The sequence below is a fragment of the Eurytemora carolleeae genome, unplaced genomic scaffold (genome assembly GCF_000591075.1).
Source record: "Eurytemora carolleeae unplaced genomic scaffold, Eaff_2.0 scaffold51, whole genome shotgun sequence".
Taxonomy (NCBI): Eukaryota; Metazoa; Arthropoda; class Copepoda; order Calanoida; family Temoridae; genus Eurytemora; species Eurytemora carolleeae.
Window position 1 is genome coordinate 175530 of NW_019396200.1, and position 26565 is coordinate 202094.

Sequence of the window (26565 nt, forward strand, 5' to 3'; positions counted from 1 at the left end):
TGGGGCTGCACCCTTTATCTTTATATATTCGATTTACGGATGTTCCCTTTAAACATTTATCTGATCAATCATTTGTGACGTAAATTTTCTTTTTATGTCCAAAAATGATAATTTCTAATTGTGGTTTCTCTTATGAAGTAACTTACGCATTCATTCAGCAAAGACAATGAATGAAATTTTTAAAATTTAACACTTCAAGAAACAATGAGAAAGATATTGTGTTGTTTTTAAACACTTCAAGTAAGAACATCTTACTCATTACTCAGATGAATGTTTAAAGGGTACCATTGAGAATCTAAAATGCTAATCTACAAATGAATGGTCATTTGAAATTGTGTCTACACTCTACAGTCTCTTTTAATGCTAAAGGAAATGTTTTTAAGGCAAAAATTTTATTCAAAATTTAACAAAAATATTATTTAAGGTTTAACCTTTTCCTTGTTGAGAAAAGAGGAATGAGCTTAAAATTCTTGAATTGCAAATTCTTCTGAGAAACACAGGCCGGGCATATTAGGTCTTACATACAGGACTTGTGTCATCAGATTAGTCAATTTTATATTCCGTTAAGCAATATGGATAATATTATAGTGTTATTTTTTGGATAAACTAATATACTTTGTAAATAAATGAAAAATATGAGTTTGGAATATCATCAAATATATACAAATTTATAAGTATAGACAACAATTATGCAGTGTACAAAGACAATTTGCTTCAGAAGTTGATTGTCAAGCTACTGTTAGATCTTTGCTTTATAACATCATCAAGTACACATGATGTCGTCATCTTATTCCAGAGTTTTATGGATACCCTTTAACATATAAATAGAAAAAAAAACAATCTTTAAAACTTACAGACATTAACATTCATTTGTTCAACAGACGAAAGCGAAAAAACGTATAAATTCTTTAATTACTCTGACACTCTCTGTTAAAGAAAGTGAAAATCAAGATATTTTAAATATATCTGTTGTGACATGGTGTCTTTAGTTACTGGGAACAATGGTGCATTCAAAACAATCAGACTTATTGTCTCTGTTCTGGGTTAAACAATGTTTTATTGTATAATCTACTTGAAGCAAGCTCAATCCTTACTCAGTTTATTCATTTATTTTCAATCAATATGATTTAAAAAAATATTTTTATGAAGTTTATATTTTATATTTTGCGAATATGGATTTAAACCTAGATCATCCAGCCAGCCCCCAGCACCTAGTACCATTTACGTCAACCAGCAAAGTCGGGGAGGAGGAGGAGGGGTGCAGTACCTACCCTGCACCTTTGTCTATCCGTTCTCCAGCTCCCTCTCCTCTACCTCCACCTCTATGCCCTCTTTGAACAAGCCAACTATTATTGAGCAAACTAAATTCCATCCCAACCTACCAATGCGTAAACTCTCCAAACTATCTAACCTCTGTTGGGTGAGCTCGGTGTCCCAACCCGACCTTACTCTAACTGTGAACACCCCTCCCACGATGTCCCCCTGCAACTCCCTCCCGACCTCCAGGGCTTCATCTCCTGCCCCTCCTTCTGTATCTGCTAGAGGCTCTCTCTGTGGAGGCCCTTCCCCTGGAGTCTCTCCCATGGGCTCCACACAAAGTGTTTACACGTCCGCCTTTGCGCCCAATGGGTCACAGTTTGTCCAGAATGGATCCGGTTCCAGGTTCAGCTCCCTGTCTCGCAGCTCCAGGTCTCCTCCCAGATCAGATCGGAGAATGCAGGCAGGTACATCTCCTTACGTGTCAAATCAAAACCTATCCCACCATCAGTCTCAGGGTAGTGGTTCAGTTCCTTTAAGTCCTCCACAGCTGAGCGGATATCTGCAGAACCTGGTGATTGTGTCAGGGAACGGATCCTATAATTTCCCTGTTCAGAAAAATCTGAATCGTAATCGTACTTTAAGTGATCATGAGCATTATGATTACTTTGATCAAGGATACCATGAAAACCATGGAAGCCATGGAAGCCATGGAAGCGATGGAAACCATGGAAACCATGGAAACCATGGAAACCATGGAAACCATAGAAACCATGGAAACCATGGAAATCATGGTAACCATGGAAACCATGAAAGTCTTGGAAATCATGGAAATCATTTGAACGATGGAGATCCCAGAAATCATGGAGTTCATGGAGAATATCCTGAGAATAATGGATTTAATAGCAATCCCAGAAATCATTGTAATTTTGGAATCCCAAGTTTTCAAGGAATTCACGGTGGTCAAAATAACTGTGGAAATGAATGCCATGATTGCTTTGGAAACCATGGAAATTCGGGGAATAATGGATTCCACGGAAACCATGGAAATCTTGGAATCTTAGGAAATTATGGGAGTTATGGAAATCATTCAAATCCAGAAAATCTGCGATATCTAAATGAGACTTACAGCAATGATTATGGATTTCCATTTCCTCATGGAAATAATGGTAATGGTGGAGGTTGCATCAATACTGGATATTATGTAAATCAAGCCGGGCATCATGGATATACTGAGCCCCACGGTAACAATGTATGTACGGAAAATATTGGAAACCATGGGATGCCAAATTATGTAATAGTTCCTGACCCAGGGAACTTGGAAAATCAGAAATTCTCGGCGAATCAAAGAAATCAATTCGGAAACTCTGGGAATCATCCTGATTCGAGCAACTATGATCTAAACGGGATACCTCAAGGGTTGAATACCTATAGGGTTAGTCACAGTGTGGCTCAGCCTGCTGATACAGCTGTAACTAATTCCAACCTTCTCTACAAGGTACAGAGACGAAGCACCAGTCCTGCACGACAAAACCCGGAGAAACCTTGCGCTGTAATCCCTCCAAACCAGATAAGTTCAGGGTCTGTTCCGTCCCGTCGGGCTTCTGTCACGTCGGGGGTATTTTTACACCCTCCCCAGCTGGAAATCGTCCTCAAACATCGTGGTTCCAGTGTTCCGCCCCAGGAGGAGAGGTTCCTCCAGGACGAGGAGAAGATGAAGAACGTTGGAACCTGTTGCTCCGACCTAGAACCCAGAGAAAGTATCCCATTCGTCCTGGAAACTTGCAAGATCTGCAATGTGTTCCTACGAGGAGCAGGAGCAGGAGATGATAACCTTCATACCTGCAACTACTTCAGCTACACCCCCTGCGTGTATGGGGACAAGGTTGTGCTCCTCAGTTATCCGGGTGGTGGGAATCCTACTCGGGAGATAAACTCATCCACGGTGAACCAAGACAGCGTGGATTTGAAAGCTTTGCAAGTAAAAAGGTAATTTGAAAACCAAATTCTGCGTGTATGAGAAGAATATGGGTAGGGGGGGTATAAAAACTTTTGAAACAAATAATTACAGTTTTCCTTTAATAATAAGAATAAAAATATCAATTAAATGGTAGAAATGCATTTTATCCGTCCCAGGAGTAAATTCCAAGGACTAGGATAAGGTTTCAAGAAGTTTAGCAAATGCAACCCAACTCAGCACTATTGTATTCCTACGGGACTAATGCTCCCATCTGTCTGCTTATGTCTGGATTTTTTATTTACTTATATTTTTAGCTAATTCGAATTTTTCGTTTTTTCCCCTGGTCTTTTATTTATATTTGTGATTTTTAATGGCTATTGATCTAAACAAATCCGTCATATACGATCTTGTCTTGTTTGACCAGTGACCAGTGACCATGTCTTTTATGTCTACTTTTTGTTTGTTAATGTTTGCCATGTCTGACCAATGACCATGTCATTGTGTTCGCTATTGTCTATCTTGTCTGTCTCTTCAAGAAATTGAATCAAGATCTTCAAAATGAATCAAAATCTTTAATATTTTATTGAGACATTTGAAATCTTCTTACATGTTAAAGCCTGTGATTGATGTGATATTTCAGTTGACCTAAAAGTTGTAATTTGTCAATTTTACCTCCCCCCCCCCCTCCTCCACCCCTTACAAGGACATACACAGAAATAATTTTAGGGAGGGGGGACTAATATGCAGTAGGCAAACAAATTTTTGCCCCCCCCCCCAAAAAAAAAAAATGTTAACTGTAAATTCAAAACATTTGGCTTCTTGGATTCTTAAAAGGTACACATACAATAGTCCAATTACCATGCAAGTACTACTTTATCTCTCCTTCAAACAAAACTAGCAGATAATACAGCAAATCAATTTTTTATGCTCTTCACTCTTCAGTAGAAAATTTTTATAGCTCTGAGTTCTAAGAAAGGGGCTACGCCCCCCTTTACAGGTCTAGGGGGCACTGCCCCCCTTGCACCCCTGTGTACGCCCTTGCCTCCTTATTTCTTCCCTCGTCATATCCTAAAAGTTACCAGAGCTTTCTAATACATTACAGAGGACGCTTTTAATAAAATCAGAAATCTCACCGAAACGATACTTTTCTATTATCTTTTCCTTCGTTTTATTAGGTTTCTTGAAATCTAGATTATACGAATGAAATTATGCGAAAAACGTTCCAGAATGAATACGACATTTTCCCAGATTTTCTGTAATGTAAGACGACATTTAAAATAATCCTTCAAGTCAAAGTCAGACAAATAAAGTCTTAATAATTTAATAACTAAACTAACCCAACCTAACCTACTGGACTTACAGTGATAACCAATAAAGAACGGAATGATTGTCGTCTTTGTCTTCTTTCTCGTCAGAGTTTTAGAATTAAAAGATGTTTTTTTTTATAATATTTTTAATACAATAATATTAACTATTCGGTTTCACGTTCTTTAAAAAATTAACCGAAAATTTAAAGATGAATCGAACGCTATCTGTCCAAATTTTCTAGAATGCCCCAGAAATATGATGAAGCAATGTGGTTGGCACTTATTGCTAGTTGTTTTGTATATCTTACCGGACAATGTATTTTCCCATTAATAATGAAATAACTAAATCATGACATTCAAACTGAAGGCTACCATGAATAATACAATACTTGGAAACCAGTTCAATCCGTGCTTGGTTTTAAAAGTTCAAAAAATATTTGAATTTTGAATTTTTCTGCAATGCAAATTTGTCTCGGATTTTATATTTGTAATTGATGGAGGTTCCTAATAATTTTCTTCCTTTTTATAGGAATTTATTTTTAATAATTTTTTCATACATGTTTTAAATTAATTTTCATTTTAGATTGATTCCTATTATATTTTTTATTTATTATCAGTATGGATTTCAGATCATTGTTTATAAAGGATTTTAATTTTTTTTCTGCCATTTTGTTGTAAACACTTGTTAACTATAAACATTAAACAAACTTTGACCTATATTCTCATAAACAGTATCTAGGTCCGTTTTTAAAATTAAAGGATTATTTTTTACTATAAAGGTGCACTACAAGAAGCTGAAACAACGTACAATTTTGAAATATGATAAATATTTCAGATTTTGTATTTTAAAAATATTTTGAGTTTTCTAAAACGGACCTTAAAACGTTGCCCATTGTCTAAAATACCAATGGAAAAAAAGCAATATTAGATAAAAATTTATAGAAAAATACAGCCGTTTCTTAAACTTATTTTTACATCTAAACATCTATAATGGGGGGGGGGGGTTGCTGTTAAAATAAAGAAAATATGTACTTTTTTGTAAGAGTTCAGCAAACTGCATGCATAGAAGTACGGGAATTTATGCTAAGAAAAAACGTGAACTATAAAAGTACATAAAAATATAAATAAATGCAAACTAAAGCAATTCTGAGGGCTTCATGTTTAAAACCTGATATTAATATTTTTCCATTTTTCTTCTGTAATAGTTAAACTTTGAGTCAATAACCTTAAATAATAACAGAAGACTGGTTTTTAAACCATGGCAGTTTCCATGATAATATTGGGAGGGTGAGTGCCCCCCCTCCCCTCATCTAGGCCGATAGTGCTTTGTTTAATGCAGAAAATATTCATCTTCTTAGTAAAACAGTCCATGCATAATACGGTAAATAAAGAGTTGGTGAAAAATCAACAGTTCCATTATATTAATATCTTACAAACAAACAATTTGTTAACTTTATTTTTTACCATTTATTTGCTAATTTGCATCCTTCGTTAAAATTAATATATTGATACTTAATTCAGCCTTTAAATATAAAACATTTTAAATAGTTTTTTTTTTCAGAATGTTATTTGCAGAAAATACTTTTATTTTCTTTTTATATTTTCAAATTGACACTTATTCTAAAATAAAAAGAAGTTGTAAATGTTTGACTGCAGTACACACTACACAAAAATCCAATCCAAGGCAACAAATTAAAGATCAGAAAAAGAAAACGTTAAAGGTCAACATTTTGGAGTTCACGTTTTTCTCAAAATTTTGACGGAATGTTGTACAACAAAGAACAATTTTTTTTTCTTTTGACTAAACTGAAATATCAAAGTCATATTTTTTTTTGTATAGAAATTGGAAGCATTTTTGTTGAAGTACCATTAAAATTCCTTATTCCAAGTTTTTTTTACAGTTCAAAAATTCATAAAGTGTTTGTAGACATAGATAGAAAAGGGAAAGAAGAGGACATTGTGAAACAAAGAAAATGATTTATCAAAAAGATTAATTTGGATGTCAGTCTTTATTTCATTAATTCAAGGATTTCATGCCCTGAACGAATCATGACCTCCTCTTACCCCCATCCTCCCCCCTAGCCTCCTCCTCTTAGCCTCCTGGAAATCCCAGGTTTGGCCTCGAGTCTTGAAGTTCTTTGAAGACAAGTCATCCAGAAATAGTTATGCAAACTTTTTGCTGGATTTTTCTCAGAAATTTGTTCTGAAAAACATCTTGTTTAAAATCACAAAAAGAAAAAGATACGAAAAAAACGACTTCAACATTAATTTAGCTTTCCTCTTATTTTAGAGGTTAAGCAAATTAAGTTTTTTTTTCATTTTGAAATTTTTGACTGAAAAGTTGACAAGTATTTGATAAAAAATTACCTTGTCTTTGTTTACATACTTTTTGTTCTCAGGTGTACATTTAAAAAATAATTTTTTGTAAAATTAATTTAATGTATTTTTTATTTTCAGGTATGTTTTTATAAGAAGCTTACAATCTTCAAACCCGGTTTATATGACCGGCCAAAAGTTTTGGTCTAGTTATTTACTTCAAAGATTTTTAGACAATTATTTCACTTTTGAAGATTTTTGTTTACATTCTTATTTGTCTTGCACTTGTCTGCGTTGACCTAGTTTTGTCTGGAGGATTTCAAATAGAGGCTCTTCGAGGCTGTAAACCCTACACGGTCTTTCTATACTTTCCTTTGGGGGCATTAACCCTAGGCTTCCTGTAATCTTGTCCCTTGTATCCTCCTGAGGCCAATAACCTTTTGCCTCTAAAAATATATTTAGGTTAAACCCAAAATTTTCCAAAAATATGTTTTCCAAGAGATATATGTTTAAAATTCTCCAAATCCATAAAAATGTCAAATTTTTGTTTTAGATAAAAAGTTTTTTTTTAAATATTTGAGGTAAACTGAATTTTCATTCCTTATTTTTTTGGTAAAATATTAAATTAACTTTTTTTCTGATCAATATGCATCAAATTTTTTGTGAACAATTACTCACATTTGTTGTTTTGATTTTTTTTTAACAATGTTCTTTTTTACAATTTTATGAATTACAAAGTTGTAAAAGGATATTCTTAACAGTTAGTCTACAGCAGTAAAATACTGCTTGATGATCTCATTCAAGGCCAGGCATGAGGCCCCACTAGGGTTTGCAATTCTCATGTTTCAGGGAAAAATATTTATAATTATGAAATATATTTTTTGAAAAATATATTTTATCTTAAAAAAAAGTTGCTTTCAAAATTTATTTTACCAATATCCATCCCTGGAAGCTGGGCGCCAGGCAGTCTGTTCCGTCTGGGCCTGTCTGCGCATGCTTATATTGCAAACCGGTCCTCCGTACTGCACTCTGACCTCGTTTCCTTGTTTGTACTTTGCCTTCCTGGGAACTATGCCACCGTATTTGATCCTTAAAAGACCGGCTCCTGTTATTTTGTCCCCCAACTTAAATCTACATCTTTCATCTTTCTGCTCCAATTCAAACCTGCAAATTTTTTTGCAAAAAAAATCGCAATGTTTTTCTGCAATAGGATAGTTTGCATTTTCTAAATATCGGAGAGGGGTCGGGGTGGGGGGTTCAGTTCATTACTTAAATATTCTAAATACCGGGGGGAGATATGCAATTAGAACTAAGTAAATTTTCTTATTTTTCCAAAAATATTTATCACTGTCCGTATTAACATTTTTTCGGTACTATCATTTTAGGTAACCTTAATTGACAAGTCCTTTACTGGTTTCTTTGGTATTTTTCTTGCATGGTTTATTAGATCCATAACCTACCAGATTCCTAATTCAATATAGAACTGGGTAATTTCCTAGTATACGATTTTTGGACCCCCCCCCCCAGGCCCTCCCCTCCTATCAATTTTGTACATGGGTGTGACAGGAAGTTTCTTAACTTAACCTAACCCGTGGCCGCAGCGCTCGGCCCAGAAAGTATCTTAACCTAACCTAACCCTAAATAACAAAAAAATAAATAATAATAAATTTGCTGAAAAATAAATGGTCATGTACTAAATATGTAGCTGGGGGGGGGTCCAAAAATCGTATACTAGAACAGACCCTAGAACTGGGATGTATATGTATAGCAGTAACTCGTCCATAGGCTGATGATGAAGAAAGTAGAAGAAAGTAGAACCTAACCATTTCAATTTATTTCTCGATGAATCGAGAAATTCCTGGGAAGTTTACTAAACTCCAAAAATTAAGAATTTTATGCATTTTTCTTTGCGCAATCTTCCGTTGCTAGAAGGCATTGTTTATAAGAATTTTGTGGTTATGCAGAGATTCTGCATAAATTTGTTTTGTGGCAGAGATTAACATTAATATATATATCATATATTTAGAATCGTGAGTCACATAAGTAAAAAGGCAAGTTACATAAAACAAAATTTTTTTGCTACTTTGATCAATCAATACTTATTTGTCAAACATATGTTGCATTTTGTCACAATTTTTGGTCTTTGCGGTCTTCTGATCTACCATTTAGTTGCGAAAAATAATTCTTGATTTGTAAACAATTTGATTTTCTTGTAAATTGACTCGCTCACGTTTATATTTCCCGAAAATATTTTGTCAAATTTGTTTAATCTAATATTATTTGCTCTGAATCGCGTTATCTTGATTCTTGATATATCAGCACTTATTTAACTAAGATATAATTAAGATAAAATTATTCCGAAGTATGATACGAATTTGTCCTTCAAGTGAGAACTTGGCAACATATTTTTGTCAATTATTTATTTTTATATCGTCTAGAAGACTAGAATGCCCTATTTTTTGTTTGTTCAGAATATCCAATAGTCATGAAATACATGTATTAAAGATCCAATAATGGAAAAAAAGTTATCTTCGAATATCTTCAGGATGAAAGGAGGAGAGGGGGAAACTAGTTTTTACTTGATTTTTTGGTATCAATTGACATCTTTGTTTGTTAATGTTTTTTTTTAAGGTTGGCTATGGCGATATAAATATAAAAGTTTATTTTGTCCGACACAACCAAGAAAATTTAAGACTCAAATGCAGAATACACTTATTCTCTAAATAAAAGTGTGTATCACAATGTGCCCAATTTTCCTCTTAAATCCAAGTTATTCAGCTGCAACGCTATCATCCCTTTCGGGGCCTCTTTCTGCCCTTTTACCCAGAATAAATGATTCAATGATGACTTAATTCCCCAGAAATCCCTTTCTTCTAAAATCATAAAGAACCGCAGGTGCCTAAATTTAAGAAAGGGGTGCTTGCTAGAACTTTAAAGAGTATTGCCAAACAATTTAAATCTTTCAAAATAAAAGTTTCTTTGCAATAACTTTCAACTAGGGATGTCTTAATATTCTTTATGTTAGGGATAATGAAATTAAAAGTACTTTTTTGTTGTAAAATTTTACTTTAGGAAAATTAAAAATATTTGGGTGGATTGAGGAAAAGAAAGGGGGGTGGGTGGGGTGTTCTATATTCTATTGGGCAAAATTACAGCAATCTCAATGTCAATAAAACTAATATTCAGTACACAGTACACACCCCTATGTTATACTATAGACCCCCCCCCCCCCCTTTCAGAAATAAACATTTCCCACTGCTGAATTAGAAAAAGTAACAAAGAGTTTCAACTCAAATATTTTATTTTAGAATTTAAAACAAAGACTGATTTCAAGATCGTTCGATGTTTAAAAGTCAGCAAGGTATTTGCTGGTTTGTCGTAAAATAAGCCCCCCCCCCCTTCTCAATAGAACCGAACCAACTCTTTCATTTTGTATTAATCACCCCCAACCGTGACCCCACTGATAGCACCACTTCTCTAGCCTAGGTTAGAATTGACATTTTTTAGCTCTTGAGTTTGTAGATAATATATCTCCAATATCTACATATTTAATTAACTTTAAAGGGAGTGTTCGCGAAAAATGAAAGGGGGTATAGGCTTGCAATTTTCTCAATTTGTATGGGCGCCATGTTATTCGGTATGAGACATCTTCAACAATTTTTTCGTTATAGACGCAACAGATAGAAGTAAGATTAGAAGCGATCAAAAGCGCTTTTTTATCGCATTAAGCCTATACCCCCTTTAGTTTTTCGCGAACACTCCTTTTAATAGGATTTCGAATTAGATTACATGAATTTGAAAAGATTTTTTAAATTTATTTCCGTAACTTGTTAGTTTAGATTTTTAAAACGAGGGGCAACTTACTTCTTACATTCTCTTTCTAAATAGTGCTAAAGTAGATAGTGGAGATGTACTATTTTATGTAGAGGGGGGGGGGGGAGGGGTTCCTGCCTTCATTTTTGGTTTAAATCTTCTAATTTTTTGGCTGCAAGCCTAATTAAGGGTTTTAAAAAAAATTGGACACTAATGATCTGTAATGACCTTTAATGACCTCGACCATTAAAAAAAGTTGTAACTATAGCTTTATGCATTTTAATCAAAAGCTAGGAACCCAGGGAATACATTAGCAGCAACAAATCCAATGGTTGGCCTTTATTGACCTCGAACAACCTCTTTTGACCTTAAAATTGAAAATGTTTTAACTATGGCTTTATGCATCTTAAGCGAAACCAAGTTTTAATGGTCGAGGTTATTATAAGTCGTTGGAGGTCATTAGTGTCTAATTTTTTATTTTTTGAAAATAGCTCCCTGATTAGACGTGCAGCTAACAAATGAGTTGTTCTTCCATATCATCCTTTAATAGTTCCCACCACTGAATTCCTATGAAATCATAACTTTTAAAAGATCTGCATATTTTTAGGTTTATATAATCGGTAAAGTTTTGAAGTGACTGTCCAAGCTAAGTATGTTGATGTTTACTAATTGACTAGATTTAACAAAGTTCAGGAAGAGAACATTATTTAAACTTTGTTACAGGGATATATATATATATTTAAGAAAAAATAAAAATAAAAATTTATTTCAAAAGTGGGTTCTCAGTTTTACGGGAACAGGGGAATGTAATTAAAACTATTTAATTTTACTTCAGTCAATATTAATCACTAAATCGTTTTGCAACGAGCAATTAAAACTGTAATTTAAGTTGACATGAAACATTTTCAATTTATGCTACTGAGATGTTGAGTTATTCCCAACGTTACCTGATTACACTTTTTAGTTATTTTAAGTCAGGATTATAAAAAGTTTTTTCATTATATTCAAGAAAAATTATGTAATTGTTTCCATTGTCTTTTTTTTCAGGGTTCAAAACTTCAAAACTCAATTTTAAGTCGATTTCTTTTATTATGATTAAAAATAAATAAATAATAAAATTGTTGTTTTTTTTCGTTTAAAAAGATTGTTCCAATTCCCCCATTTTCCATCACTTTTTCAAATTTTCCAAAATAGATTCTGAAAGAAAATGCTCTTACGTGAATATATGACTTTTTCAATCTATATATAAATTTGGCTTGTCTGTCTGTTTGTTTGTATCCAATGAACGTCAAAACGGCAGAACCGATCGGGCCCAAATTTTTTGTGGGACATCACGTTACCACAGGGAAGGTTATGAATGATAAAAAAATGCGTTTTAAAGGTTTTTAATTTTGTAAAAAATTTAAATTCTTAAAAATTTCGCAAAAAAATTTTCTTCTTTGTTTTAAAATGTAAACAAAAAGAACATGTTCACAATTTAAATAGAAGATGGGCGCGAAGCGCCCTAAAAGCCTAGTCTATATATAAATATCTGTTTGTTTATTTGTATCCAATAAACGTCAAAACGGCTGAACCGATCGGGCCCAAATTTTTTGTGGAACATCACGTGACCACAGAGAAGGTTTATGAATGATAAAAATTCAAAAAAAATGTGTTTTGAATGTTTTTAATTTGGTAAAAAAAATAAATTCTTGAAAATCCGCGAATTTTTTTTTATAATCCGCGAAATCTTTTTCTTCTTTGTTTTAAAATGTAAACAAAAAGAACATGTTCACAATTTAAATAGAAGATGGGCGCGAAGCGCCCTAAAAGCCTAGTATTCTTAAAAAAATAGTAATTTTTTTTTTTTTTTTATGTCCGATTATAAAATTCAGGACACATAGATTCAGCCTGCTCATTAAAAGTTCATACATTTTTAAGGCAGGGTCAACTTGGGCTTTGATTTTACCGCTCTAACTCACTTATGCTTCACTGTAGCCCTTTACAAAGCACTTGTTGTTAGCTTTGGATTACCAAAGTAATTGGCAAAATTCTCATCTATTTTAGCTTAAGAGCTTGAGACCTTCAAATCACAGTGAGGAATCCATTGACCGATTTGCCTCAAATTAAATTGCTTAACCTGTAAGAATTGTTTATCACCAAGGAAAGCTGGTTCCCAAGCTAGTTTGTTAAACGATTAAAAACATTTTTTATGAAAAACTGCTGATTGAATTGCGTCTATCGACATATCTGCACTTGCAACTCAACAATGAAACTGTATTTTTCCTCCCAGTTTTATCTTTTAAATTGAGCCTGGCCTAGTTATTGGTTGTCAAGTGAGACAAGCCTCTTGTTTAATAATAATAAAACAATCCAGATAAATAATATTAGCTCAGCACTAAGTACATTGGCTAATCTTTATGATTTGACAATAACCTGCTGCAGCTCCCCNGGGCTAAATAGCAAATATGTTTGATGAGCTAAATAGCAAATATGTTTGATGAGCTAAATAGCAAATATGTTTGATGGGCTAAATAGCAAATATGTTTGATGGGCTAAATAGCAAATATGTTTGATGAGCTAAATAGCAAATATGTTTGATGAGCTAAATAGCAAATATGTTTGATGGGCTAAATAGCAAATATGTTTGATGGGCTAAATAGCAAATATGTTTGATGAGCTAAATAGCAAATATGTTTGATGAGCTAAATAGGGTACTAAAGTAAAAACTCACTGAACTTTTAATAAGGACCTCTAGTTTACCGTGCCCCTCTCTTCTCGGTTAAACGTCATTTATCTTTCTTCGATTTTTTCTTAATATTTTTGAACTGTAAAGTTAAATGCCAAAATTGCATTAAACCAGAACTTTTTTTTCTTTGTTAAAAATACATAATGATATCCTAGTTTCACACCTTAATTTTCAAATTATGATTCAACTTCTCTTCAAAATATGAGCTGAATGTATTGCATCATTTCTGGAATCTAAAGGAGCGTAACTTAGGAATTATTTTTATTCATTTTATAGAAGACTTAAATGTTTATTGAAGTTACTAAGCTTTAGTAAAAATGAACAAAAACAAAATAATAATTTCTTTGCCGGGAACCAAAGGAAAATAATTCTGAAAACTGTGCTCCCGCCACCTTTCTGTTGCGCTTTTGATAATGTTTTAAATTAAATAATGTTTGAAATGTATTATAAGCAGTGAGCATGAAAATATTCCAGTTTTAAAACCTGATACTCTAACGTGAAAGTAGTCAAGTAGGATGTATTTCAATGTGTTCATTTGTACTGTAATTCAGGTTTTTGATAGCATGATTATTTTGTTGTTTGAACACTTGTCTCACTTCGAATCCCGCATTTCTAAGACTCTTATTAATTTATTTTTTTTTCATCTATGTTTTTTTCCAGATTTGTCATTCGAATAATTAGTATTTATAAAACCTTTTCCAAGATATCAAAATAATAATCTAGTTTTGGTTAACTGTTATCTCCCCCTCCCCCCTCCCGGGAAATGGGATATATAATAGTACAGTACAAACTGTAAAGTACTTTTTCTAAGGTAGTTAGGGTTGGACATCAGTTTTAAAAAATCTAATTTTGTTTAGAAAAAGCGAGGGATTAAATTTATGTTGTTGCAATATAATTTAGGAGAACTTACAAACCATCATAATGGATATTTTCAAAGTTTAACCCAACGTCCAATTATCCAATACATAACTCCTCTTTTAGAAAAGCTATTGATAAGAACAACAATAATTTGGATTTTTCTTTTCCTCATACTTACATCAAATAGTTTGAAATATCAAAGCTTTACACCATCAGGATGCAAGGATATAGGGACAAAAAAAATTACTGTTTGTGGCAACGAACCAAGTTCTTTTACCTTGGCACCTTTTTTTAGTGGAACTAATTTTAAGAATGAAACAAGGTCCATCTCTATTTATAATATATACATTACCACTAAGGCTTCCAGCCTAGAACGTGAGCTCTCATTAAGTATTAAGTTTAGTTGCTAGGTGAAATGTTTTCTTACTAAAAAAAAAAGACATTGTCCAAAAAAAATATGAACTAAAGGATATTTTACTTAAATCCTAGACAGTAAAAGTCTTGAAAATTATGTTTAATAAGGATAAAAAGGTGTTCAAAAAGTATTAAGGGAAAATCGAAAGTTAAAATTTTTTAATTCTATTTTTAATTCTTATTTCTTAATAAATGCTGGATTTGGTGTGCAACAATATTCATTGAATAACGCAAATAAAAAAAAAATCTATTTATACATTTCCATGTTAAAAATAGTCCTTAACATGGAAAGTAATTTTCTTTAAAAAAAGTTGGAATCAATGGAAAAGAATTGATTATTTGCCACAAACTCAAAACCTGTAAACCTGTAAACCTTTTATATATAAACCTAGATAAATGATCTAACAGAAATCATAGTCTTTAATATCCATGTTATACGATATTGGGTTGCAAACATATAGGAGTTAAAATATCAGAGTTTGTGGAGAAGACTTATTTCTTTTAAGTCCCCTTTAAGAGTAAATGATAAATTTTGATCAAACAAATAATATTTTACATTTTAATGTTTTAACAATTATTTATTTATCTTTTATTTAAAATTAAGTAGATAATTAGGTCCATCGGTCAATATTCTGTGGTTAGATAAGTTTCATGTACTGTTTCTATTTGCTTTCTAAACAGAAGTAATTTTAAAAAGAACATTTTTCTAAATTCTTATCTATCTATCTATCTATCTATATATCTATCTATCTAAATATTCCTGGCTAGCAACTGTTGACATATACAAAGGAAAACAGCGCCTCACTGTCTAAAGAGGCCTGATTTCCTAGCTTAGGACAACCTTTGCACTCGGCAATCCAAGACAAAAAGAATTTATTGATTTTTAGCAAACATTCAAATCCTTCCTCGTGTATTTACTCGTGAACTTATCCTTGTTATAATTATATAAATAATTAACCAATAAAATCTACAATTAAAAATGCGAGAAAAATATCCCCGAATCTGTTCTATTTCCCTTGAATTTACTGGAAAATATTTATGTTTAAAACTAAAACTGCACAAATTTTCATCCTAGTTTGCACCTGGCAGCCGTTTTCTAATTATCGGCCACAAACAAACAGCCTCTGACCCTAAAAGGATGGCGGGTATTTAGAAAAGTATAGCCTTGTTTGAGGGGGGGGGGGTTACGTGTCCAATCATCTCCAAAAATTCTGTGAGGTTTAAAACACATGTTCAAAGTTCTTAGGTTTTCTATTTTTTGGACAACATTATGGCTAGAGTTTTATTCTTATTTAAGCTGGCGAAAAGAACATCTTTTTGTTCAGCTGTGCTAAATCATGCAAAAATTCAGATTATCCAGCTGCAAAAAACAATTAATCCAAGGTCTAAATTAATCTTTTTAGAATATTCAAATATGAAAATTATGGAATTATGGATTCCTTTTTGACCAAATATTGCTACAAGATTATTTTTTTTCAAATTTCAGCCAAAGATTTTAAAATTTGTCGTTGTTTAAGTCCCTCTTCAATGTCGGTTAGTTCTAGCCACTCCTGAATGTGTGTACCAATAGAGCATATTAGTGGTGAAATTAGGCAGTTATTCATGCAAATGATTGGGCAGATTGACACAATTCATTTAAATGCACTAGATGACAGCAGCTTTTTATACAGTGTGTCTTATTTAACATTTATGTATGAAGACGACCAACTATAATATTGACTATTTTAAGGTGTGCTTCAGGTGATCATATCCATAATGAATATTTTACATGAAATAAAAGACTGTTTACTGTTTTGATAGACACAGGGTTACCCACAAAGAATGAGACCATGAAGATGACCCAAAACTCTAAAAATATGACGATTTAAAGCTTGATTTTTGGTTTCTGCATTCAATTTAGTATTTTGATGGTTATTAAATGAAATAAGCCAATTTTGGCCTAAAAGGAAACCTGAAAGCAAGAATACGGACTGAACCAGTTCCGTACAATCGTCTCTGAAGTCCCATCCTTTGTGGGTAATATTTCAACTGAGAAGGCTTATTAAATATGTTTATCATCTTAGAGTTTTCATATTTAGTAGTATACACTGCACGGTATACAAAATGAAAAATGGTTCTGACCTCTGAACAGTTTAAACTAGAAAAGTATATCCTGAGCTGGGAACTTTTGAATGGTGGATATCAGGATTAATGCTTGATTCACTTTTTTTCTTAATCTCCAGATTAAATATGGCTTGTTCTCCTCATGTTATTAATCTCCAGATTGATTAACCGATCGGGATTAAGGATATCCCATTCTAAAGTTTTCAGCTCTGGTCATTTAGGTTCCAAAGCGTTAAGTATGAGAGTCTTGGTAAATAAATTATCGTATCGAATGTTAGTTTTAGGAAGGTTATTATTATTATCTGGTTTAGCTGAGTTTTACTGATTAATTATCAATAGTTTCAACTTTTCAAGAACTATATTGAAAACTGATATCATGAAACCTCTCTGGCTTAGTAACAGTTCACGTTGTAAACTTCGGATATTATCTGAACGGGGTCTTTTTCATCTAGGGCAGGAAATATTCAAACTACAAGAATATATATATAATTATAGAGACATAAATGTGGAACTAATATTTTGTTACTCTTCAGAGGTTTGGTCCATCACCATCACCGAATTTTCAATATAGAGACATAGACAACTGTCTATGGGGTGATACAGAGCCTTCCTTATCATATTGTAATATCTCATAGCTTTGAAGCCAAAATACGAACAGAATTATCGTAAAATAGGTTTTTTTTTTAACTCCAGCAACGTTTTTATCAGCCTAAACAATTTTTTTAAATGATCCAATTTTTTATTGTCGGTTTCGTCAAGTGAATAATGAAAATTATGAATTCACAACGGAAAAGGGTTCTCTTCAGTTCTATTTGCATCCAAAAACTTCATTAGTACATTTACGCAAACGTATTTTTTATTAAATATCTCATTAATACAAAGTGTACTGAAACATTATATATTTTTCTAAACCTGGTGCTTCAGTCCCTTCATACTCCATGGATAAGGATTAAAGTTTAGCTAGCAACAGTTAAAACAAGTTGAATCAGATAATTCTTTTTAATTTGTTTTTTTCCTTTTCTGCATTTTAACCAGAAATTCTTTCACTCTTTTATAAAAGAGTTCTGGGACCAGATTTAATGAATGGCGAGATAGTTGAACAGCGTAGACCAGTTAAACCACATTTATTGTGCGCCGGGTTAAGCGGAAGAGAATTGGTTGAACTAATCATTAAATCAGGTCCTAGATAAATTTATAAATAAAAAGTTGTTGATCAAACCCATTTTTATCTCCGTTTATTAATTTAGTCTTCATGGCCTCTCCGGGGCCCAATATACTGGTATGGCTGGGATAGATAGGGGTTATCTATTTTATATGTTTCCAAAAAGTTTTTAACGAATTTGGAAAAAATTCCTGATTTAATAAAAGTTGAAAACGTACCAGACAAATATTTTTTAGCTATGGCAACTACAGCCCCCCCCCCTCCCTTCCTCCAGAGGCATAGGGTTAAGTTTCCCCTTGGAATTTGTCTTCTCAGGAGGTTTATCATTTATCCGTTGTGAACCTGCAAATCTCAGTTCATTATACATTTTTATCTGATGTTTAATTTGCAGTTCCAACTCAGTATTTTCTAGTTTTTATCTGGAAGGTTTAGTAAAATTGTATACTATTTGCCATCGTTGCATCTTGGCTAATCTTGGTGTGTTCAAGAAAAACTAAATTGCGGGCAGATGTTTCAGATAATTTATCATGCAACCGAATGTGACATCAGATATGGAAGGTTTAAAAATATCTGATTTGAAATATTTTTTTCCTCTACAGTTTTGTATATTTGCCCTTATAGGAACTGGAAGCGTAAGTGAAAGGATGTCTAATTCGCAATGGTACCCTTTAAAGCTTGTCTAATTAAGTATGAATTTGCGCATTTATATTGCATACAAACTTGTAGGAATTTTCGGGTTTTAAAGACAATAAACCTTGATTAACGACAATATCTCCAACATTATTGATTAGGTAAAGGTACGTTGTGCATCGGGCTAATTTAGCATGGAGGTTCAATTGAAATTACGCTTACAGTAACTTTAATAAAGAAGCATTTTTAGCCATATCTCACTTTTTCCTTGTTGTATTATTTCTCTCCCTTTCTGTGGGATTCTCTATTATTCTTTGTTCCACGAAACCAAGTAATATAATTTCCCATTATTGTTTCAGGTATGTTGAGAACTGGATCTATCCGGTTTTATGCTCCGATGTAACCATTATAAATCAAATGCAACCAACTTGTTATTTATTTATTCTTATTTAGAAAATTATTCAAGCTTTGCTAAAGTACGTTTGGAAAATACACAAAGAAATAGATATTAGGATTTAGCTGAATAAGTTTTTTATTGCTCTGGTTCAGAGCTCATTGTACTACGCATCTTGTACATTGTACATTGTACATTGTACATTGTACATTGTACACGGTACATGGTACATTGTACTGTACTTAAACTAAAGACATAATATGGGAACTTATTCTGCTAGATCTAATATTTATCATCTTTGGATAATGGACATTTTGAACTACGATTTTCATTTCGGAATTTTACTAGAGTTGTTAGATAATTTCACACAAATCAAGATATTATTTATGGTTCATTCCATCGAGATATTAGTAATAGAGGGGGCATCTGGAATTTTAGACTTCTTGTTGTACAGCCACTGTACACAATGACCCAATCAGAAATTCTACCTGGGGGATCATAATTCGTAGATCAGTGTTTTAAGACATTATTGTTTGAAAGTGAAGCCTTCAATATTCAAGCAAAGAAAATAAGCTCATATGATTTTTGTATAAAAATGAGACATGACAAATAGAGCAAAAAAATAAAATCCTTCTCCTTAATAACATCTTGTTTCTTATCAAATTCTTAACTTCTCAAATCTACATGGTGCATTAACTCTTAGGAATATAGAATGCTTAATGTTTCATCAGGGATGCTGAACTTTTCTTTTAAATTTGTAATAGTTTCCTCAAGCCTCTCAACCTTTTCTTCCAATTTTCTTTTCTTTTTTTCAGATAAATGCAACTTTTGCTGAAATTCTTTAGCCTTTAATGTTGATTGTTGCAATCTCTCGAAAAGCTGTCCTTTGCTTAGATTCTCTCTTTGGTATGAATGGTCATGCCTTGCGACCTGTAATGAGTTGTTCACACAACCCATTTTAAATATAGAGGGAACTGCAAAATTTCTGAGTATTTTGCTATCTTTGTTTCTATAACAACAAAATGTTCACTGCATATAAAAATTGGGTGTTTTGTCTTCCAGATAACTTGTTCTATCCACATTTTTTGTATGTTATGAAATATTTCTGAACCCAAAACATCATTGTTTACACAATTTTTGACACTAAAATATCTCATTGTTGAAAAATATTAAAATTAACTGTCCACACAATACCGTACAAATAGATGTACTTAGGATTAAACCCACTGTACTCTATGATACCAACTCAGTGATAAGGAAACATTTTTCGACAAATTTCACTGTGCAGTATAAACCTAGCCAGGCAAAATTAGGAGAGTTATGCCCGCCCCCTGGTTCATTCCAACATTTGGTAATATTTCTAAATTTGTCCTTCATGGTTTCGGGTTGGGTCGTTTTCGTAAGATTGAAGAATAACCGCCCCCCCCCCCTCCCCCGAAAGATGTTCGATGCTCTGGGGAATAAATGAAAGATTGAAAATCATAAGAGATACTTATGATGCATCAAAAATGCATCAACATCTGGAGAAAAATGTTTTTCATGAGGCAAGGAATATTTTTTTAATAAATATTCACACTGGCTTTTTTATGAAAAGTTTGGGCGTTTTTATAATTTTTCGTGGGTTTTTTTGCCCATTCAGGACGCATATTATTAATATATGTTAACAGTTCGATAGGCCATAAAATCTGTTAAAAACCTTAAAATTTTAGTGGATCAATTTGCTGAAAGTGTCATGAATATCATTAACATGAAAAGTTGAATACTGAGATTTGTAAACAAAGCTTTCTAAAACTTTAATAATTTTCTTTTCTTCTGACTGACAACATAGTTTTCTAAGTAATGGTGACATCATTTCTAAACGTTTACTAAACACTGCTTTATCTTTCCTAGTCACGAACAGGGTGAAAATATTGTCAAGTTTTATCGGATTTTAACAGTAAAAATAATTCTTGAATTTTTGGTTGAAAATTTGATAACTTGCGCAAATCCTGAAATCTTTAAACTTACGCAAATCCTTGAAATCTTTAAACAACTTTAAACTTTCAGTTTTCTATGATTTTGTTTCTAGCTAAGCTATTTGTATAATTGTTATCTAGTGCTTACTTATCTTCATGTTTATTCTCTCAAGCTCAAAGTTATCCCCTCCCCCTGAATATTTATCCAGACCATTTATTTTCTTTATGAAAATTAATAATTATTGACTGTTCTGAATTTCTAATAAAAAAATAAGAATTATAAAATTACCTGNCTACCCCTTTCATCAGCTTTACATCTGTCTTTCACTGAAGCTCTCTCCCATGCAATGTTCACGACCTTGCAACATTCTTCAACCATCTAAATATTCTAAATTGACGTCACTAGAAACCGGTTTTACAATCCCCCACCCCTCACCCCTTATTAACCCTCAACCCCCGGATGCACCTTTACACCCCCTAGTATGATCTACTGGATCTCATCTCAGTGATAAATAAGAGTGGGAACCCGGTACACCTTTATTAATAAGAGTCCCTCTAACCTTTCATTGGAAATGGGGTTTATTATGAGGTACAGTGAGGTTCAATAAACATTAAATAAAGAATATTAAACATGAAATATGAAATAAGTTTCTTAATGTATATTTATCCTCAAGGAGGAGTGGAGAAATGTCTGGAATTTTCTCTTCTACATATATTTGTTTATTTTTTATTTCCCTAATTTATGTTTTCGACTGTCTGACCTTGCATTGTACATAGTGATAGACAAACCTTAACCCTGAGACTGACAGACACGTGGCTTTCTTTATTGACCTTATTGTCCATTGCAATCTTTGCTTTAATGATTTATGGTTCCCCGATAAGAGTAATTGATGTCTAAAGACGTATCTTGAAGAATTATTCATGTGTTAGGTTATGTTTCAAATCATTTTAACAATATCAATTAGTAATGAGGGGGGGGGGGATTTAAGAGTCAAGTTGCAAAAACTTTTTTTTCCATTAAGATCTCCCCTACATTGCATGAGACTTTGCTGTGTCCTTCATTTCTTTTTTATTTGAAAATTAAATAGATATTTTGCAAAAGAAAAAGTTTCAACTCGAAAATTTAAAATTCCTTCTTTTTCATAAACTAATCATTAACTAGCAATAAACTAAAACATTGAAATTTTTAACTTGAAATTAAAAACTAATTTCAATTAAAAATAAAGTTTAAAAAGTTTAATAATAATTTCGACCTTGGTCCGTCTATCCTCTGCACTGTTCCTAGAAACCAGCCTCGCTAAACCTTGAGGATTCGACCTTCATATCCGTGCCAACCTTATCTATACAACAATCATAATAATTTAATATATCTTGAAAACTATGGACGGATTAAAGGAACTCTCATGTCGCAATATTCAGTGTCCTTCCATTTCTAGGGGATCACGTTCGATTCTCAACGGTGACATTTAAACCTTAATATAATCAATGATGTGGAAGATAACGTCGTTTTTCTGGCTAAAAGTTTTTAATTCTGACAACTTATTCGTTGGTTCTAAATCAAGAAATGAGCAAGTCACTTTTACACAGAAATCACATCTGAAAATAAACAGTTTTCCAAACCACAAACATGGATATATACTTTATATTTCTAATGTATTGTGTTTAATCCTTCATTTTCTAATCAGTTTTTGTTTCCAAGTTTTCAACCTTTTTGAAAGTATGTTCATGAAAAATTACTAAAAAGCAAACATTTTGAAAGAGAAAAATCTGTACTTTTTACCTAAACAGATTCAAGGTTCATCAGTACACTGGAGGACAAAGTAAATACACCGCCAGGGATTTCAAGTACGAAGTAACTTTTCTAAGATTCTAAGCAAACTTTGCAGAATTGATATTTGCCGATTTTAAGACGTCTGGTTGAAAATTTTAGAATTCCACTTGCCCAAGAATTGTTTGCGTTACTTTACTTTTCTTAACCTTTTAAACTTATGTATTTTTCCTCAGATATCTTTTGCTAGCTATCTATTTATTTTTCGGAACTTAGAAACACAAGCTAAATAACAAATGACTTTTTCTTTTTCTCAATTACTTATTTCTTTTGTTGCATTTGATTTGACAAGCCCTGTACTTTCAACGTATTTTACAATGGTCGGAATTAGCTATTTTATAATGCGGGTACTGCTCATAAAAATCGCTTCAAATATAAAAAGTTGATTTTCTAAATTTTGCAAATTTTTTGACCTTATCTTGAATGATCAATTATTAAGATAGTTTTTCTAATTTCTTATTAGTATCACTTAAATTGTTTTGTATATTTTGATTCATTTTTGGTCAATTGGATCCAGTTCCGGGTTCTATAATATGCAATGCAAATGAAATGTTTATTAAATCTCTAAAGCGTAGTCACGTATGAATCCTTGTTCGATAAAATTTGCATTTTTTGAACATTTCTTTTATTTGCAAAAGTTCGTAGAAAAAAATCTCTACTAAGGATGTATTTGTACAATTTCTAAATCACTTATTCCGTAGAAATTAAATATCATAAGAGACAAAGTTTACGAGCTAGGAACATAAACTGTAAACCGAAGTTAAATAATCAATAAACATTCTCCTTGATGTTAAAATTAAATTTTTAAAATTTTTAAAGGTACGCTTGATAAAAGATTGAGTACTTATCAATTTTAAAATCCAACTTACTCAACATTTTTGGAAAAATTTTTAACATGAAAATTTTGAAAACTTAAAATTATAGATTTATAAATGAAAAATTTCCCTCCAGGGCTTCACTTCCCTAATTCTTGATTGACTGTTTTATCACACGTCTAGTTCGTGGTTTATTAGTTTTATCTTATCCATGTCCTAGATTCAACCTTTCAGTTCCGAGCTATTCAAATATAAATATGTTGAATTTTAATTTTACATTTTTACATTCCGAATTCGTCTTAACCATTTCTTCTTCTTCGTTTTTAACCGTTTCTTTTTTCAACAAAATGGAGAAATTGGAATTTCAAAATTTTTTTAGTTTTTTTTTTTTAACAGTTAGGATTGAACATTAGGATCTTGGTAAAATATTGCAATTACACTACATTATTAATTTTCTCTCTAAATTGATGCAAAAAGATCTTATATTCAATTTTGTTAGAATTTATCACACCTAATATTTCCCGTTCAAGGGTGATTAAGTGACTTTATCGCCCTTCAAAAGGGCGAAAAAGTAACTTTTTCACCCTGTTATTGGAACTTCAAATTTTAAACTTAATTTGTCTCATTGTAGGCTGATAAAGTTACTTAATCACCCTACAACAGGGTGATAAAGTAACTTTATCGATCTGCTTTTAAATAATTTGAGTAAAACTGAATAAAACTATATATGTTATTGAAATGGGTATCATTCGTGCGAAAAAGTTTTTGCTGTGATTTTTAATTTTTTTAGTTTGTTTTCGATCAAAATGAAAGTATTTTCACACCTCACTACGTTCGGTGTGAAAATACTTTCATTTTGATCTTAAACAAACTAGAAAAAATAAAAATCCTGGCAAAAACTTTTTCGCACTTAATAATGCCCATTACAATGACATAAGTAGATATTCTTCAAAAAAATAAGTTTTAATATCTTTAATTATTTTTTGAGTGAACCTCCCTTTTTCCTTCTTACCATAAAATTGCCTGGTTACAGTTTTATAGTGTTGAATAGAATAGATAAATAGATCTTTTGTGTCGATATATCTCAGATCCAGATTTATCCAGATTCAACAATATTCATTAATTTCGTCCACTACTTACTGCTACTTAACCCAAGCACGTTTCAATGACATGCGGAGGACTTTTATGCGGGGTGAAATTTGATTTTGAGGGGGTCATGTCTCCCTTTGCCCCCCCCCCCTCAACTTTCAGCTCTCAGAGAAACTGAAACCTATGCTTCTAATAAACATTTTCAGTTGACACTTGAGGTCCGAAACGATCTGATAAAACTTGGATTTTGAAATGATTAATTAATTAATTGAATTAATTAATTAATCTTTTTAAAAAGAGAAAATTAACTAAAAGCAAATTTTCTAATATTTTCTAATATTCTAAACCCAAATAATTCATGATTTTTTAAAAACACTTTTAAGCAATCAAGGAACCTTTGCAACATATAAATACTAATATATGACCCCAACTTTTCGACACCCTGTATCTTAAAAACTTTTTAAAAAAGTTGCTTGATTAAGTGTTAGATTAAATGTTTCTTATATGAGAATTCTTGAAATTACCNCACAGCTTCCCATTTAGGCCGGTTAACCTAGTACACCTTGAATATTCCCCCTTCTCTCTTGTTTTTTACGAGATTAAAGTCTAGGTCCCCCACTTTGTCCCACTTTATTTTTGTCCTTGCTACAAAAAGATAATGTGATAAGAATTCTAAATGTTTAAAAACACAATTAACGTGTTCTGGAGCAATTTTAACCCTAGCTTTGATCTTAAATGCATTTTTTTCTACTTAAAATAAACAAAACATACAAAATTAAAGATATATTTACAAACTATTAAAAGTTGAATGCTCGTGAATTTGAAAACACTGCTGGGGGAAAAATTAAAATTACGAATTTTTAAGAAAAAAAAAAGATTTTTAAGCCAATTTCACCCCATTGGGTTTCCTAAACAAGAATCAGTCCATTTGGGCGTAGGTTCAAGAAAACTTGAACTGTTATTGAAAATTAAATTAAAATTAATTTCAATTAGAACTTGTTATTTAACAAAAATTAGCATTATTTTAAATAATCATTGTTTTTGCTTTTATGAATAAATGGCATATTTATTTACTTATTCTTTTATTTTTTCATATATTGGAAGAATAAAGGTAATATTTACTGTTGCTAACTGCCATGCAGAGCAATGAACCTAGTCAGGCCCTAATCCCGTGTCTCAACCCCCACCCCTGACAGTCCTCCCTCCCTCCCCTAAAACCTCGCATAGGCATATTTTTCTCCACACCCCCGCCGTACATTGACTTCCTTTACCAATCCTCCGTACACTGAACCCACCTTTCTATTTTTTTCTCCCTCCCTTCCACACCCCCCTCCCTCTTTCAATACACTTCCTTCCTCATTTCCCCCCCTCAAGATTCTCCTTAGTCCCTTTTTTTAATCGTTTTAACTTTCTGTTTTGTCTCTCTTTTTAATTGTAAAAACCATATGCATTTAATTTATCTATAAACAATAAACAATTTAAACTTGGATTATAAACAAAAGAAGCCAGACAATTTTTGATGTACAACGCATGTACATTGTACATATCATTTCATAAATTTTTGTGTTCTAATCTGTTCCTAGGATCCTGTTAATTAATTTTTTTCGTTTTATTTTTTTTTACTTTGTCTAATATTTCTGCATGCTGCTCCATTTTTCAATTATATCCTTCCTTCCTATCTTCAGTCAATAATTCAAACTTCACTTAATTATTTCATCCCCCCCTCCCCATCACATATAATTCTTTNGAACGGTTACAAGATGATAATACAGGCACTGCATGACTTCTGTATTCTGCAGATTAGCTACCTTAGGCATAGTTTTGGGTTCATGGGCCTATTCCTGCCAGTGCCTATACAGTTTGGTTTAGAGAAATTATTCTAGAAAAGCTTTCCCCCACCCCTCCCTTCAGCCCACACGTTTTCAGTCACGTTTCG

The 26565-nt window shown here is 32.4% G+C and overlaps 1 protein-coding gene across 3 annotated transcripts in view; it reads left to right on the forward strand.

The window, feature by feature from the left end:
• The window catches only part of LOC111697945 (transcription factor SPT20 homolog), a 54392-nt gene that overhangs the window by 16721 nt on the left and 11106 nt on the right, over positions 1 to 26565 (forward strand). Inside the window, exon 2 of one of the 3 annotated variants that reach the window (XM_023468118.1) lies at positions 1189 to 3246. The exons of the other annotated variants lie outside the window; for them this stretch is intronic. Within the exon in view, the coding sequence (XP_023323886.1) occupies positions 1189 to 3246 (2058 nt within the window). The remainder of the gene's footprint in view (positions 1 to 1188; positions 3247 to 26565) is intronic. 3 annotated transcript variants of the gene reach the window in all.